Source organism: Mustela lutreola, chromosome 9 (assembly GCF_030435805.1).
Source record: "Mustela lutreola isolate mMusLut2 chromosome 9, mMusLut2.pri, whole genome shotgun sequence".
Lineage (NCBI taxonomy): Eukaryota > Metazoa > Chordata > Mammalia > Carnivora > Mustelidae > Mustela > Mustela lutreola.
Window position 1 is genome coordinate 145,337,460 of NC_081298.1, and position 17,447 is coordinate 145,354,906.

The 17,447-nt window shown below is 57.5% G+C and overlaps 1 protein-coding gene across 11 annotated transcripts in view; it reads left to right on the plus strand.

The window, feature by feature from the left end:
- The window catches only part of MYT1L (myelin transcription factor 1 like), a 389,060-nt gene that overhangs the window by 284,439 nt on the left and 87,174 nt on the right, over positions 1-17,447 (plus strand). For all 11 annotated transcript variants that reach the window (XM_059132785.1, XM_059132784.1, XM_059132783.1 and 8 more), the window contains one exon: positions 4,850-5,184. In XM_059132785.1, coding sequence (XP_058988768.1) covers positions 4,850-5,184 — 335 coding nt within the window. The remainder of the gene's footprint in view (positions 1-4,849; positions 5,185-17,447) is intronic.

Consider the following 17,447-nt stretch of genomic DNA (forward strand, 5'->3'; position numbering starts at 1 on the left):
TGTCCCGGCCGGCCGGCTCAGGTCCGCCCACGGTGTTCCGGCCGGCCGGCTCAGGTCCGCCCACAGGCTTGCTTGGGGTGACGGAGACAGCCAGCAGGCTAGCCCTCGCCACCACAGCTCTGGGACACTGGAAATGCGGCTCGCGCGACTGAAGAGTTGGTTCTTTTCGTTTTCTTCAGCTTTCATCACGCAGCCACACGTGACTGGCAGCTGCCGTACCGGGGCCTCCCGGCTCCAACACGCACAGACGATGAAACACAGGCCGTCTTCTAGTCTCGTGAAGGAGAACCCGCCACCCCAGGATGGGCAAGGGCTTCCACTTTTAATACCTGGAGGAAACTATGGTCTGTTCCTTCAACAAGTACTCCTCGATCCCCGGGCGTCGGCAAGGCTCCACTGGCCACCACAGGAAGTACGCCGCTGGGGCCGAATTGTGCTGCTGAGGAGCAGAACTGAGGACTGAAGCAGCGGCACAGACCCCAGACTCTCAGCAGAGCTCGGGCGCTCCCGCACGCAGGGGCGTGGGGGATGGGCAGCCACGCACCTGCCGCGTCTGCTTACCTGGAGCTTCCCCCTCCTGTCAGCTTCCCGGTTATTCCTAGGCTCTACCGTGCATTCCATGTGTTTTCTGGAAAGTGGAGACCGTCCAGGGTCATGGGTCTTCGTCGTCCTCATAGAGAGACTCTTCCATGCTGGTGGTGGTAAGCCCAGCTGAGTCTGTGGGGGACACAGCTGTGAAGCACCCCCACCTTTATAGCCCCTGGGTGGGCCACATCGGCTGCCGGGGGAGGGGGACAGCACCCGTCCTCACGGGCGTGCGGCGTCTATGCTCCCGGGGGCTGGCCACCTCGTTGCAGACACGATGTTACAGAACATGGGTTCCGGCTGCAGGATTGTCCTTGCAAGTTGGGTTTTGAAACAGTCTAAACCCCAGGGTCTCGTAGGCCAGGTGGCCTCTGGGGACTCGAGCAGGTTCCCGGCCACTAGCTGTCTGACGCATGAATGAAATCTCCCTTGCAGGTTTGGATTTTGCTCCCACGTTTAAAGTCGGCACCAGGAGCCGGCGGCCAGTGAGGCTGGATCCAGTAGGAGAGGGGCAGATGCAGTGTGTCTGCAGAAAGTGTGCCACACGAGCCCCCGTTCCCTTTAATGGACGCAGGGAAAGGCTTTGAGCACCGACCATGCGAATCAGCAAAAAGTCCTGCATGTGTGAGGTCAGCGGACTCCAGCCTGAAATTTAGCCGAAATGGTTTCCAAAGTCATAAATGGAGGCCGAGCAGGAGACGGGGGAATTCAGACTTCAGTAGGAACCGTGCGGAGACCGTTGGGGAATTCTGAACGCTTTAACACTGTAGCACAACGGGCTAGGACAAAGGACAGGCAGTCCTTTCATTACACAGATACGTAGTCTGAGGCCCAGCCAGTGTCCAGGAGCCCATCCTGGTGTCAACAGAGTCAAGCCAGGGATGCAGGGCCCAGCCTGTGCCGTCGCCTGCGTGTCACTGCCCTGCCTGCCGAATGCGTCTGTGCTGAACCCGGAACCCGCTCGGCGAGGCTCCGGTGGTGACTGGCAGGCACGCGCCGACTCCTTCCCGCTTCTCCCCCTGCCCTGCCGCTCCACGCCACGCTTCTCCTGCTGTCCGACTCAGCGACGCTCTGCGCTCCCTCCTTTCCTTCCCCTCCCCCACTCCCCTTCCTTGCCACTGCCGAGGGCTCTAGAGGACAGGGAGCCGTAGTGGGCGCCAGGAGACGGGAAAAGGAACTGGAGCAGGGGGGCCGGGCCGTGGTTCCTATCTTCACATGGCAACAGGGGGGCCCAGTGGGCAGACATTGAGGAGGAGCCGTCCTGACGGCCAGACGCCCCCCAACCCCCTGCAGTGTCCTACATACAGCTCGGCGCCCAGGCTCTCAGACTCTCCCTTAGCCCGACAGATCAGCTTCCAGAATCCCAGCAGCCTGTGCGTCCAGACCAAAGTCCAGCTCTGTGAACTTCTCACTGCAGCCTCGGTTTTAAAGATAATCTCCACCCTCCGGCTCTGAAAATTAACCCCCTGGCCATTTAAGGTCTGAGTCACCAGTGAGCACCCGAGCAACTGGGTGTGTGCGGATGGAGGGGAGGTGACCCAGGAGCCCCAGCCGTGGTGCTGGCTGGTCTGCCCGGAGTCGCCCTCTGCCCGTTGTCCTGGAGCATTTCGAGTTGAGTCGCTGAAGCCTGGAGTTGGCTGAGTGTACCTCACCTCACAGCGATCTGGATGGATCTGATGGTCAGAGGAGGCCTGGTGCTCCGCTGTGGGGCGTGCCTGCTGTGCGGGGAGCCCTGAAGCCAAGAGGGCTCCTCGGTGGGTGTGAGCGGACACCGTGGGCCGACTCGGCGCAGCAAGGCGCTTGCCACTCATCTTCATCTGGACAGACACAGCCTGGGCACGGCCGCAGTGTGCTGACCCGGGGGTCCAGCACCACGGAAGGACAGCCAAGGGGGGCAACTTCCAAGGCCACTGACTCGGTCTCCCCAGGACGTGGAAAGAGACACACAGAAGAAAGCTCAGAGCTCGTTCATGTCGTCTTAGAAATGCTGTATAGGTGAAGACATAATCTCTCCAGGTTTTCTCTGGCTATAGGATTATTCTTGTTCTGATTTACTACATTTTTAAGAGATCCAAGTTTCAAAGGCCAATGACTGATCACCCTGGGTTTTGGAGAGGGTGGAGTCTCGGGAGTCACCCGTGGCCCTTGCTTGACAGATGAAGGGACGCTGGCACTGAAGCAGGGACTGACCACAGCCACACTCTCGGCTGGGCAGGGACTGACCACAGTCACTCTCTCGGCTGGGCAGGAAGTTCCTTGGCTCTGGGTACGTCAACGGCCCCCAGGGCAGCCGGTGAATCAAATTATCTTCACTAGGCTATGAAAGCACCCAAGCAAGCAGAAGAAATCATTTGCTGAGACATGAAATCATCTCCCTTCCCGTCGCGCCCCGGTGTGAATTGTCTGGGAAGCTTTGACAGTAGTGACAAGTGGCCGAAGGCGAGCGTCCAAACTGCACACGGGCAGGCTTGCCGGATTGCTGGGCTCCTGAGCAGGAACACGAATCGCAACGGTGATCTAAGAGCGGTCACCGCCTTTCCCTGGGGCCGGAGTTTGCACCAGGCGCCGCACTAATCTTTTTCTTCCATCCCCGAAGCAAGCATGTGAGGCACTGGGTCACAGCTGGGGACCCTGAAGTACAAAACCGAGCGTCTGTCCCACCCCTCCCTGGGGTTGCCACAGGCAGCTCACACGCGCTGTGTTCCCAGCAGAACGCCTCCTGGTGCACATCCCCCCGACCCGCCGTCCGTCTGACTCCCTCCTCTTCTCTCTGCTGCGCCGCCCCGAGCTCATCAGGGACTCGAGTGTCCGGCAGAGGCTCTGAGGGCTGTCACCCGACATCAGGTCGGCGAGGGACCCCTTTCCTACCCTTTTCTCTCACGCTCCTCCCACGGGCAAGGCGTGTCCCTGAGTCCCCAGGCTGGTCGGCCGATCCTTACCTTGGCTCGCACCGGCCGCCTTCCTGCTTCCCGCCCCCATCACACGCTCTAAACCTTGCACCTGTGGTTTTTTGTCTCTTTTCTGCACTGATCATACTCTTCCTGAGGTTCATATCTTTGCAAAGTCTCTGTTTTGTTTAAAATGCATTTGAATAGCTTCATGCATCCCCTTGGGTGTCCCCAGCCTTGTCCTTCTGGGGCATGCCCTGGCTCCCTCCAACCGCCGCGCCTCCCTCTTTCTTGATAATGTAGCGCCCTTGTCATGCCTTCGTCACAGCACTGATCACACGCCCTCCGTTCCTTCAACAGCCCTTCCCTACATGGCCATGGCATGGGGTCCTTTGTGCACGTGTGAACCACACCGATTGCTTCCAGCATGGTCTCACACTCCCCTGTCTACATCTGTGCCTTTCCCCTCTGAATCTGGCAGGGCCTGGGGCCCGGCACCAAGGAGCCTTGGAAAATGGGTGCATAGGATCCGTGCTCCACATTTCAGGTCCGAAAGCTAATCAGAGTCCTGCGGCTGCTCAGTCGGTCACGGAGATGGCGCATCTTGTTTCAGACAGAAGGAGCGTCTCTCTTTGTGCCTCCGTGTCTTTCCCCTTGTGCTGCAGCTGTGGGATTTCCAGGACGACAAGCGCTATAATTAACGTCATTTGGGAAAATTGTCCTTCCTGAGAGAACGGGGGTGGGGGCCTGTTCTAAGGGTCTGACCCAAGTCTGGGCCAGTTTCAGCAAGATTTAGGGATGACCGCCTCTAATGCTGAGTTGCTTTCTGTAAAGTCGAGATGATCTTCTGTTTACGGTTCAGTCGCGTGGCTGTCCTCAGCAACAGGCGTGCACGGTTCATCTCCGAGGAGTGCGTTCTGTTTACAGACGCCGTTGTTTGTAGGGTAGAAAGATCCAAGTACACCCAGAGCTTTCTCACAACACACATATTTTCATACTTCATAGAGTGTGTGTGTGTTAACTTACTGTGCACAGACCCAGTCTTCTTGTAGAATGTACATTGCACTGAAGGCATATTTGGCTGGTTGTTTAAAAAGGTGAATTTGTGTTGTCACCTGCGTGATGTGGGGGCAGTGTGTCACCAAGCATCCTCCTGAACTCCATGGGTCATGGGACCTCTGCGTTTGTGTGTAATGGCTGTAACCAAGGCCTCGGCAAGGAGACTGTGCAGTGGGGACCAGATGCGCTCCGTCCCTGTGTGGACGGCACTCATGCGGGGTCTCGGCTCCCCTGACCTGGGACCCTGGTGCTCTAACATCCAAAGATAGTGACACGGCTCTCCCTCTCCCTCTCCCTCTCTCTCTCTCTTTCCACAGCGTATATGGCTGCCCCTTGGCTAAAAAAAGAAAAACACAGGATAAGCAGCCCCAAGAACCTGCTCCCAAGCGGAAGCCGTTCGCCGTGAAAGCCGACAGCTCCTCGGTGGACGAGTGCTACGAGAGCGAGGGGTCGGAGGACGTGGACGAGGAGGAGGAGCTCTCGGAGGGCGAGGACGAGCGCAGGGAGGACGAGGAGGAGGAGGAGGGCGACCGGGAGGACGAGGAGGAGCTCGCGGAGGACGACGAGGACGACGAGGACGACGAGGACGACGAGGACGTGGAGGACGACGAGGACGACGAGGACGACGAGGACGACGACGAGGACGACCACGGTAATCTCTGCGGCCGCAGCCGGCGTCCGGCGGTGTCGGGGCCGGTAACGGGCGTGGAGCTCCCGGAGTCGCCCGGTGGCTCACTCACAAAATAAGTCGGCCTGGGCAAGGCTGAAACGGGTATCGACCGCGCGTCCTTTGCACTGGTTTGAAAGTGTCCCTTTCCTTGTCCTGCGGGACAGCAGATGCCGCCCCACTCCAGTCCGCGCGGCTCGCCACCGAGACGGGCTGCGGCGCCCTCGGGCCACTCGGGCACACGCTTGTCTGAGCTACTGTAGCTGGAAACTTAGGGCGGCGCGCCTGGTCTTTAACCTTCCATGATCGTGGATGCCCTGCCCGGGACTGCCGCGCTAGCCCAGGGGCTGGTGTCCAGGGGCTGGTGTGGGGACGGCCTAGCCGCTTGCCTTCCGGGGGCTGGAAGCTGGGCAGGACCCCGGGGCGCCAACGGGGGTGTCAGTCTTGGCTGTGTGTTGCCGATTGTCGTCCTTTCTGCACGGACGGGGTGGGAAGGGACATTGCTGACGTGCGATACCTCTGCTTCATATCCGAGGACCGACCTGGGGCGCCCGGTGTTGGGAGTGACACGTACACACAAAAGCCTGGTGCACGGGGGTGACCAGGGTTTGGGCAATAGATGGAAGACGGGTTTGCCCTTCCGTCCGGCTTCCTGTCAGGGGCAAACCCATAAATGTGACTCGGGGATAATCCTTTACTAAAAGTCACTTCTTTTCTGGAGAAAGGTGGGCGTTTTCTGAAGAATCTAGACGTAGTCTTTATCGGCTCAGAGAAATGCCAGATGTGTCAGGAGTGAAGGCAGTGTTTCTCTCACGCTTCTTCCTCTGGCTCGAAGCTCTAACAGCTCTGAGCCCTGGAGGCTGACCTCTCCGCACGAAGGGCAGAGGCGTCAGCCAGTGAGGGTGGCGCGTTGTCCGCGACGGAACGAGGCTGCGGGCATGAGCCCAGAGCGGCGGACGCCAATGAGCGTCCCTCCTTCAGGAGCCTGGACGTTCCGCAGGTTCGAGCAGGTCGCGGCCACCGCGCCCTCACGCAGGTCTGGGCACACGGCCACGCGCTCCTGTGAGCATTTGCGCACACGCCAATCTCACGCCCAATGTGTGCGGCCCCGAGGCTGTTCCCCTGTCGTCACGTTGAGAGCACCATGTGGAGACGGTCTGGAGACGCACATGACAGCACGGCCCCGGAGGCCCCGCAGCCTCCCTGTGCGGACCGTGGGCCCACGCCCCGGCGTCCCTGACCAGCCAGAGCTGTGCGTGCTCAGAATCTCAGACCGTGTGCGGGACGCTGGAAAGCTGAACGATTTGGTAAATCGCCTGCGAACACGTTCCTGGGTGTGTGTGGTTCGGGGTGAGGTTGCCAACTTCTGAAGCCGGTGACCAGTCTGCAGCTGGGCCGGGGCTCCTGCCACAGACAGGGTGAGTGGCGCGGCTCCTCCCAACAGCGCTGTGCGCTCGGCCGGCAGCGGCAGCCCTGCTCCCCGGCGGGTGTCTGGTGTGGCTCTGCTAGGACGGCTGTGCAGATGTGCAGAATGTAACCCAGGGTCTTACGCCTGTTAGGTTCTGTTCTTCACTGACTTCAATTAAACTTTCAATTTTAGTGCACTTTGGTTCACATTTTAAATAACCTACTTTTAAAGTACCAAGTGTCGTAGTTTGGAGAAGCGGAGACTTAATACAATCGCTTTACAAGACAACTTAGGTAGGTTTCTTCCTTTCTGTTTCGGTTCAGTCGGCCAGCGTACAGGGCAGTTGTAGATGTTCAACAAGTCGTCGGTCACACAGAACACCCAGTGCCCATCACAGCACGAGCCTCCTTCCTGCCCATCCCCCAGCTACGCCCCCGCCCCGTCCACCTCCCCTCCAGCCGCCCTCAGTTTGTTTCCTAGAGCTGAGAACCTCTTATGGTTTGCCTGCCTCTCTGGTTTCATCTTATTTCATCCCCGCTCCTCCCCCGGCCCTGTGGTCTCTGCACTCGTTCTTGTAGTCCACCCACGAGGGAGATCGTAGGATGATCGTCCTTCTCTGACTGACTTATTTCCCTCAGCAAAATCCCCTCCAGTTCCTTCCACGTCGATGCAAATGCCGGGTGTTCACCCTTGCTGATGGCGGAGTCCTATTCCGTTGTGTATATGGACCACGTCTTCTCTGTCCATTCGTCTGTTGAAGGGCATCTCGGCTCCTTCCACACTTTCGCGATTGTGGTCACTGAGATTGGGGCGCTTTTAATCATTATCCTAACTTGGATGCTTAGAATGTGATTGTGTTTTAAAGTGAGATAGCAGATCAAAACGAGTCGTGTTTTTCTAGAAAAACTCAAGTAAGTGAGCATAAGCGGCTGTCTGGTGGGTGTGTGTGATGTGGGCCCCGAGTGTCTCCCAGCAGGACCGTCTAGACAGGGACTGGCAGGTACTGCGTGAGAATCTGGGTATACAAGGACACAGTTGGGAGGCGAATGCCTGCTCCGAGGATAAACACTGCTTTGTCAGGCTCCTGGATCCAGAATTCACATTCAGCAGTGCTCCCCCAACACCTCCTAAGACTAAGACCTCCAAGGGAGTATCCTCAGCAGCCAGGTGTCCCCATCCACCCCCTGTCAGAGACGCTCCTGGGTGAGTCCTCAGTCCCCAGGCATCTCTCAGACCTAACAGTGACAGTCCACGTGGACGACCATCCCCGGGGGCTCAGGTCGCTGCCAGTTCTTTGCAGAGAAGCACCAAAGTCTTGCTTGATCTCTGGGTCAAGCTGAAGCATCTTTCCTAAGAAGAAATCACTTCAGGGCCCGGTCACTAGAAACCACTTCACCGAGATTTGCCAGAACCCAGAGAAGTCTGTTGGAGGGCCCCCGTGATCGATCACTGGGTCCAGGACCCCAGCTGGCCAAATGCTTTGCTGATCAAGCAGTCATAGCCGACAATCTCCTGTTTCCACATCCTCTCTTAGCGAACACGTGCTGGTTTACCGTCTTGGTGAGTTTAGTGCCAGGATCACCGTCAACGAGTGTGACTTCCGGCCTTGATCATGACGTCTTCACCGTGGGAGACGCACTGTCAGCACAGGGCATCCCAAACGGAGTGCCTTTGTCCACTCCTTGAATGGATTTGGCAGAAATCACGCACTTGGGAAAGGCAGGGGCTGTCCCTTTCTTGTCTGGTGGCCGGGGTTCTGGGTCTCCCTCTTGAAGTCAATCTTTCGTGTTCCTTTGTTCCTGCTCTCAGTGGCCATCCTGTCCCTGAGCTGTCATCAGATCCCTTCCAGCATGGACTGTCCAGGTTATAGAAGGACCATTATTTATGACCCGGGAATTCGATCATTATTTGAATTCCCAGGATCCTACAGCACTGTTGTCACCTACAAACAAAATATTGCTAATAATGCACACGCCCAGCGAGCATATTAAGGTTTGGGATCCTGTGAGGTCTTCAGGGCTTGTGGGAGAGAGGGGGAAACCATGTCCTTGCTGTGTTCAGGAGAGAGCCAGGCCTAGAAAGATTCAAGGACTTCCAGCTGTTGGTCAAACTCTGCTCACGTCCTTTTTATCATTGTCTGCGTATTTGAGCAACAGGGAAGAATATCTGAGTAATTCATTTCAGATTAAATTCAGATTTAATTAATCAAAATTATATTTTGTCTAGTTGGCCTGGTCTTCTGCGTGGAGGATTTTATTTTCAAAATACATTGCAATTACCTAGACTGCATTTATTTAATCAAAGTTTCCTTGTTATACTAAAGGTAAGAAAGTTATTATTCAGGGATCACAGATTTTTCTAATGGCAGATTTTGTTATTATGTTTTCGAATTCTTACGATTTGAGACATTTAGATAATATGGTCACTTAATGCCTCATAAGTTAGGGTTTGGTTTCATAGTTCACCCCACTAGAAAGAATCAACTGTCAGTGGTAGCCCCACGTGTCCATACCATCGGCATCTGTGTGTGTGAATGTTGTCCGTCTGAGGACGTGCAGATCTGCCCGCCGCCAGGAAAGACAACTCCAAGAAGGATGCACCAGTCTGCTCTCCAGACTGGAGACGGCACTCATGCCACAGCCGTCTTCAACACATAACCGTTTCCTAGCGTCCTGCTTCTGGAACACGTCTGTAAACCGTGAGGTCCTTTCTGTGCTGCTCTTTGTGGACTCCTGGGACCACCCTGGGTCATTCGGCTCTGAGGGACGGTTTCCTAGATCGTTTGGTCGGAGTAGGAAAACCACAAGCCCTTCCTGTCCTGAGGCTGTCATTGTCCTCACAGCTGCACATGGGGTGGCCATCCCAGGAGCTCCCGGTGAGGGAGGAGCAGGCTGGTTTGTGGGGAGCGTGAGTAACAGCGGAGAGACCTTCGGGACAGAGGATACGCTCGGAGCAGGCGCGGCGAAGCCCGCGGACCAGAGACGCAGCGGCGCCCGGGCGCACGGCTCTTCTCGGGCCTCTGTCCCATCCTCACGCTGCGCCAGTGGCCGCGCCTTTCCCGTTCTGCCTCCGGGCACTTCCCACGCCCTCGCGGGACACCTGGAGCTGCTGGCAGGCTGTTCTCTGCAGTCACACCACCGGTTCCTCCGCAAGAAACGTTCAACGTGTGCAGGTGTTTTCTGTCGAGCAGGATGAGGCGGTCAGGCCCCCGTGGTTAAGGCGCCCCCGACGTGTGGAAGACGGGCTCGGGTTTCTCTGAGACAAAGGCAGAGGAAGGGGGTGCGGGGCCCGGGCTGCCCCCACCCCTTCAGGATGCTGTCCTGGCATTGATGAGCCAATTACCCTGTCACGTCGTTCTCCGGAACTGTCCCTAATGAGGAACTGGTTGAAACGCAGGCACGGAAACTCACCATTAGCGGGAATCTCCGTTAACGAGCCAGCTTTCTGCCGAGGTCAGCAGAAACGGCCCCGAGCTCCGAGACCAACACAGGAACAAAGACGGTGTGTTTGGCGTGCACGGTTCCAACAGGAGAACGGCGGGGGACACGGGAGAAACATGTGATGATTTTTCTATCATGTTAAAAATTAGTCTTTCCCTACATCCGTGGAAGCGTCGTTTTAGGAGGGCTTAGTGTGCAGATATGGGGGCGGGGAGGGCCCAGCTCAAGCCCGGGGAAGTGAGTGAACACAGAGCCAGACATTTCTAGGTAGAAATCTGCAGTAAAAATTCAGCTTTCTTCACACAAACTGATTTTGCATGAGTGTAAGATATAATCAGAGCTGGTATTTCATGAATTTTCAGACACTTACATCCGGACTGGAAAATCTGCCGAGGATGTAGCGTCGTGCACGTAAGATGCGAGCAGCATGTACGGAGTGTGCCGGGGGAAGCTCTTTCTTCCCATAAGAAGAAAAAATAAAGGAGGCAAGAGAACAGGTTTAATCCGTTTGTTTTCAATCTGTTTTAAGGGCCACTTGAAGGAATTCCCAGCTTGTGTGTTTTCTTAACATAATCCTATTCCAAATGCCAGCCATTCGAAGCAGAATAAAGCCCCGAGGCGTGGGCTCGCGGATGCTCCTGGCCCCAAGGGGACTACCTGTGGGTGGGTCGCTGCCCTCGCTGGCCCTCGGTTTGCCTGTCGAAGCTTTAGGAGGCGAGCACAGGCCTCTAGCCCAGCCTGCCGTCCCGCGTCCCGTCTGGAAGCTGAAACCGGTGCCCTGTGGAGCGGAGATGTGGTTCCAAGGTACCAGCAGCGGCGGGTGTTAGCGGCCCTGGCCCCACGCGTCTACTCAAGCTCCTCCACGAGCCCGAGCCCGAGCCCGAGGCTGGGTGTAGCACGTGGCCCGTGCACAGTGAGGCCGCGCCGACGCAAGGGACAGCCCGTTTCCAGAGACAGAACATCCCGTGAGGACACAGAAACCAAGCAGAACGCAGCTCCTGCCGGAAGAAATGCAGGACAGAGAACGGAAGAGCAGCGCGTGTGCAAGGGGAGACATCCGGGTTCCTGACAAAGGGCAGAGTCAGCGGCCACGTGCTACGGCCGAGCCGTAAAGGTCCAGGCTCAAAGAGCAAAATTTCCAGACCCCAAAGGTTGTTGAACATAGGTCCCTGAAAAGTCATGCTGCTTTTGTTTTCGAAGGGCCTTTGGACACAGGTCAGATTGTGTCCATCCCACGGGCTGTAGCCGTGGTTGAGTAGGATGAAGAACAGGGACCTTGAGTGCTCCCAACGCTCCCTCCCGACCCGCACGCCGACTGCGCACACACCTGCGTGTCCGGTCCATTCCGCAGAATTTGGAGACTCTCTGAGCTGTGTGCGTGTGCGTGTGTGTGTGTGTGTGAGAGAGAGAGAGAGACAGGGAGAGACAGAGAACAGAGGACAGAGAGGCAGAGGGATCGGAGAGATGGTGGTTAACATGGGTCAGTCTGTCTCGGCCTAAGAGCTACTGACTTCATCTAGCTCCTTTCGCGGGGGGGGGGGGGGGGGGGGGATAACGACTATCTTATTTTTAAGATGAAATTTGGATAAGCCAGGGACATAGAAGTCAACAAATGAAAGGATCCTCAGAGGTGCGCCATGCTTATTCGGGTGCAGGTCACTTGCTCATGAACAAACACTGTCGGGGAACACAACTGGGGGCCCGCGGAGGCTCCGTTGGTAAAGCATCTGCTGCGGCTCAGGCCTTCATCTGAGGGTGCTGGGATCGAGCCCCAGGTCGGGTTCCCTGCTCAGTGGAAGCCTGCCCCTCCCTCTGCTTGTGCACTCTCTGTCTCTCAAATAACAAATAAAATATTAATTTAAAAAAAGAAAGGAACATAACTCACAATTTCTGCAGGTTATTATGTAACTTGGTCCCCTATGAAAACTCCTACTTTTCCTTCAGTTTATCTCCTTTGGCTTCAGTATGTTTCATCTTACACAGTGGACAACATTTAGAATCAGTAAGACGGAGCTCGTCCTCAGACGATTTGTAAAGGGTTTGAACAGGTACCTTGACCCTCCTCACAACCCATCCTCCTGCTTCTCCACTTGTCTGACCCGGAGCTCTAACGGACTAGGACTCAGGGGGACACAGGACTGCGGCTCGTCTGACGGGCAGGACAAGGGGCAGACCGCATGGCAGACCAGCCCTGGGACCTCCCCTCTGCGTGATGCTCGGGAGACGTGTGTCTGTCAACCAGCTCTGCTTTCCCTCCCAGAGTTCATGCAAACCGGGCTCACGTCTCAGGCTCTGTGCTCAGGACCAGCGAGTCGGTCACTCTCCAAAGCAAGGGTGCGGGGCCCACAAGACGGCCCCAGGACCTGAGGACATCGTGGAGTTGGTTCCCGTATGCGCAGCGGTGAGCTGGTGGATGGTTTATGTAAACTTCGTGTCGCACAAATACATGCGTGAATCACATGCATGACAGACCCAGAGACTGTGGGCTCCATGTTCCGGGCCGCTGAGATGAAGCAGGCCGAATGGCGTGTCCAGCCTCCTGATGCACGTACAGGTCATGTCTACACTGCGCATGGCCCGGTAAGTGTGCAACGGCATCACGTCTGAACAAAGAGCACACACGTTCACGGAGAAATAATTCAGTGCTAAAACACGCTAGCTGTCCCCTGCGCTTTCACGACTTCTAATCACTGATCGCAAATCCCCCGTAGCGGAGACTAACAATGGAAAAGGTCAGATATGGTGAGAATCCCCAAAAGTGACGCAGAGACAGGAAGTGAGCAGATGCTGTGGGGACCCCGGCGCCGACAGACGTGCTGGACCCAGGGAGGCCGCGGGCCCCAGTCTGTAAGTGGCGCAGCGTCCTCGAGCCGAGCTGCGCCCGTGCACGGTGCCAGAACCGGAACCAGAGCTCAGCGCCCACGAGTTCGTCGTGCTGACCCCGTGCTGGCATGTGAGAGCCGCCGGCCACACGTGGTTATCCACCACAAACCAGTCAGACCTAGGAAGTACGACGTTAGTTTAAACGAATAGAGTCACAGAATGTTCACGACGTCTATCCTGGGCCTCGCAGGCAGGGGCGCTGTCTGCTCCTCCCTGACCACCGCCGGAGGCGCGTCCCACGTACTGCCAGTTCCACAGTGGACGCACCATGTCCTGGTCCCCGTCTTCCCCCGCGAGGCTTCCCTGCTCCTCTGCGCACAGACCACGGCTCGACACATGCCTCACTTGCTTTCCGTGGCTTTGCGTGTCTCCCAGCTGTCACTTCCGTTGCCACCAGGACGCGAGCCTGGTTAATTGTTCTGCTCCAAGAACTGCGTGACAGCAGCCGGGTGACTAGCGGAGGGCATTGGCTCCGGGTCCCCCCCGTCCCTGAGAGCTGCAACAGTCACACTTGTCTGAGGTCTGACACAATTGTCCTCATGCCCTGTGCTCCCCAGAGCTTGCATGTGTGCCGTTTGAGGAACGCATCTAGAAATGCCGATATCTGACCCAAGCCAACCAAAGACTGCTGGAGTTTACATCCCTCCTAGTTAGGGGCATCCCCCGTACCTCAGTTTACCCTGTGGGACCCAGTGGTGCTGGTATTCCCAAATCTGGACCCATGTGGGTACCCCTGGGTCACCGGCCGGTTGCACAGTGCACAGCTGAGCGGTGCGGGAAACCTTTGCTGTCCGGGCACAAGGAGAGCTTGGGGCAGACAGGAGCCGAGATCCGTAGACCCTTCTGAAGCTTGGAACTCGTCGGGAGCCTGCACGTGTCTCGAAGGGATCATGCGTGTCAGCTGAGCGGGAAGGCAGCCGGCGCGACCCGGCGGGTGCAGGGAGCAACTGCTCGTGCTGCGTGGGGCAGACGGGCAGCAGAGACGGAAGGCACCACGCACGCCCCGGAGCCAGCCGGACCAGTGCACGGCCCCCGGGGCCAACAAGTAGGCGAGCCACTCGAGGTACAGACGTTCACGGGCACGAGGCGGAAGCCCAGGAGCAGCCACAGAAGGAAAATGCAGGGTTCCCAGGTAAGGGCTGGAAGTACACATTTTGGGTGATGGCGTTCGTTTACCGAGGTCATCCCCTTGCTCAACACTGAGCAGAACGAGGCCAGCGTGGGAGGAACCAGAGAGACCCAGCGGGACGGCACCCCCAGAGGGTGCTGAACCCCAAGGAGGCTGAGTCCACTCCCCGGCGGTCTCTCCGTGTGTCTGTCCTGCTTCTGTGCCTCCCGCACCTGCAGCGCCCAGGAGAGGATGAGCATGAGGCCAGCCAGGATGGAGACTGTCTCGAAACTCTCTCTCTCCGGGATTGCGGAGCGGCGCTCCCCAGGGAGCCCCGCGAGAGTGAGACACCCAGAGCCATGGCCACCTTCTCCCCACAGAGAGCACTGCAGACGGGAGCCGCAGCAGCCCGTGTCCCCTCCCCACGACAGGAACGAGTGTGCCCGCAGGCAGCCGGTCACCCGAGTCCCACCTCGGCCCAGGGCCCCCTGCTCCCTTCACCAGTACAGGCAGTTCACTTCGGGTAGGCGCGATCTACTCTCCTTAATTAAAGGCAAAATTTAGCTAATTCCACATATTTTTTCAAAATCAATTGGGAATCATATGTCAGATTTCATTCACTCATTTTATTTGATTTCTTTTGATTGAGTTATTTATTTTTAGAGAGAGAGTAAGAGAGTGAGAGAGGGGGCGAGGGCAGCAGAGGGCAGGAGCCTCCGGGAGACCATGCTCAGCACAGAGCCCAACACGGGGCTTGATCTCACGACCCCGGGATCATGACCTGAGCAGAAATGAAGACTTGGACGCTTCACCGACTCAGCCACCCGGACGTCCTCCATCACTCGTTGTAAACATTCAGTTCAAAGAGACTCTGAGTATTTTATTGGTGTGAACAGAATTCGGACACGTCCTCATGCTCACGCAGCCACCAGCACAGCCTGTGGACCTGTGCCTGGTGCGTCACACCGCCAGCACAGCCAGAGCAGTCAGGGGAGGGGTGCGGTGCAGGGGACCCTGTTCCTGTGCAGAGGGAGGGCGTGGAGCTGTGGGGCTCAACGAGCCCCTGTGGTAGAGAAGCGGCCTGTGTTTGGAAGAGAAAGGAGAAAACAAGCCCAAGGAGAATCAGACCGTGCCCGCCTCTGTGGATAAATGAGAGACAAATTGATTCTGAAGAGTGGACGGCTCTTCCTGGGGACCCTGGGGCGGCCTAGAGAGCCAGTTCTGTGCTCCCGCGATCTGTGCTGACGGGTGGAGAACACTCGGGTCAGAGCTCCCGCTGGACGTGTACTTAGGGAAGATCGGCCGTTGCTCCACAACCCCAGTGCCCTCCCCACCTACCCACCTCCCGCCCCAGAAAGATCTGTTTCCCTTCAAATCCGGGAGCCAGAGGCTCCTTGGGAGTCGGGCTGCCGTCCCGCTGGGGGTCTTGGCCGAGCCTGCACCAGCTGGCTCACCTACACCCACAGGGAAGCAGGGGGACCTAGTGTCGCCTCTCCTCCTGGAAGCGACGACAGGCCTTCCTCCCTCAGATCTTTGTATCTCCTGGATAACCGGTCTTTGAGGTCAGCCCCGTTTGAGTCTCCAGAAGATCTGCAAGTTCTGGAGGTGGGGTGAGCGCTGTGAGGGCACGGGAAGCCCGGGCGACCGGGGCTGTGGGACTCACAGCCTGCCAGGGCGCCGGACGCCAACGGGCCCACAGCTCTTCAAATGTGAAAGCCTCGATACAGTCCTACGGACGACTCTTTCCCGCACTAATTCTCTGGGAGCCTAAGAGAATGATGCTGGGGACGGCCGCCGGGCTCTGGAATGTGCAGGCATCTTTCTGTACTCGCGCTGACAAGGGTCAAGGCATGCGTCTCTGCATGGATAATTTCAGCCGCCGGCAACCCCGAAGCCACTGCTGAGATGGCAGATACAGGCAGACCTCGTCTGCAAGTTCCCCTAAAATGGAAAATAAGACAAACGACATTGTCCAGTGACCCTGATCAGGAACTGTGAGGTGGGGTCTTCCTGCCAAAGGTGTGTGACAGCCCTGCCCCCCTCTCAGGTCAAGGACTTTCCTTCCTTTCCTGCTCCACAAGGGCTGAAGTGCTGAGAGGCCCTGGGGTTCCGCCCCTCCCCCCTTGTCAGGCCAGGAGTGAGACCTCAGGGAGGGAGCCGGGGCGCCAGTGCTCGTCACGGGCGTGGGAAGAGGCTGTGGCCCGACCCAGCACCTGGGCGGACGGGGCACTGGTCCTCTACCTCAGACGGGAAGACACCACATCAGTCCCAAAGCACCTCTGGGGGACGGACAGGAAGAAGGCTGGGGGCGGGAGCTCACGTCCCTCCACCTGGACTCCGGACGTGGGCCGGCTGCAGGGGTGACGTGGACGGGGCAGGTCATTGTCAGCACAGTGGAGAGGTGGTCTCTGCCCGCCCTGTGACCCTCCCCAGCCCCCCGCACAGCCGCACCTCGGGGTGTCCACCCCCTTCCCACCTCCTTGCCTGCTCGATTCCCTCACACTTTCCAGGGACACAGTGTCGTGGGTTCAGTGCTCTGTTGACGTCAGGCCAGGATCCCCTCATTTCCTAACCTCCTCCGCGCATCTGAGTGACCGGAAGTCCCCTGGTCAGGCCCCGGGAGTTGACAGGCTGAGCTGACAATCTACACCAGCTTCCATGGCCGGTGTCCTAACGAAATGCTCAGACCATCCACACCAACACGGAAGGCAGGAACCGTGTGCTACAAAGAACAAAGATCTGGCTGGGAAGAATCTAGAAGGAGCCTCTGGTCTAGTCGTGAGGACTGTGCCGTCCAGCTGCTGCCCAAGGGGACACAGAGCTGCACAGAATCCCGGATAGCCTCCCTCTCGCCGGTCAGCAGTAGCGTGATCCCTAGCTCTGTCGCTGTGGGAGGGCGCAGGCGGTGCTTCCACCCCTGGTTCTGGACGGTCACATGCCTTGGGGCTGCCCTGAGCCGAGCTGCCAGCCGACCCCCCTGCTGGACGCCCTGTGCTTCCCGGGGAGCGATGACGGCCACCACTTCTCTTCCCTGCGGGGCGTAGAGGCATCACGATCTAAGATTCTACCACACTTCTCTGTTCCCAAGTCAAATGTAAGTTCTGATCGCCGTTCAGTTCTGTCATCAAAAAGAAACACCCGTAATACTGCCATCCTATGTGACAAGGACACTTGATCGCACGTCCCACTGGGGGATGCTGCCAGACCCCATGGTCTGTGACCCGTCGCCTGTGGAGCAGCTCAGCCCTTCCTGTGTCTCTTCTTTCTGTTGGTCCTTCTGCGGTTTCTTCCTTGTCCTTGTTTTGGTTTTGGATCGGCTGTGTATTTCCCGCCCACGGCTCATTTAGAAGTCTGGAGAGAACCATGGCGACAATCCAGACTGGATAGTGAAAGAATCCGGATCTGTGTC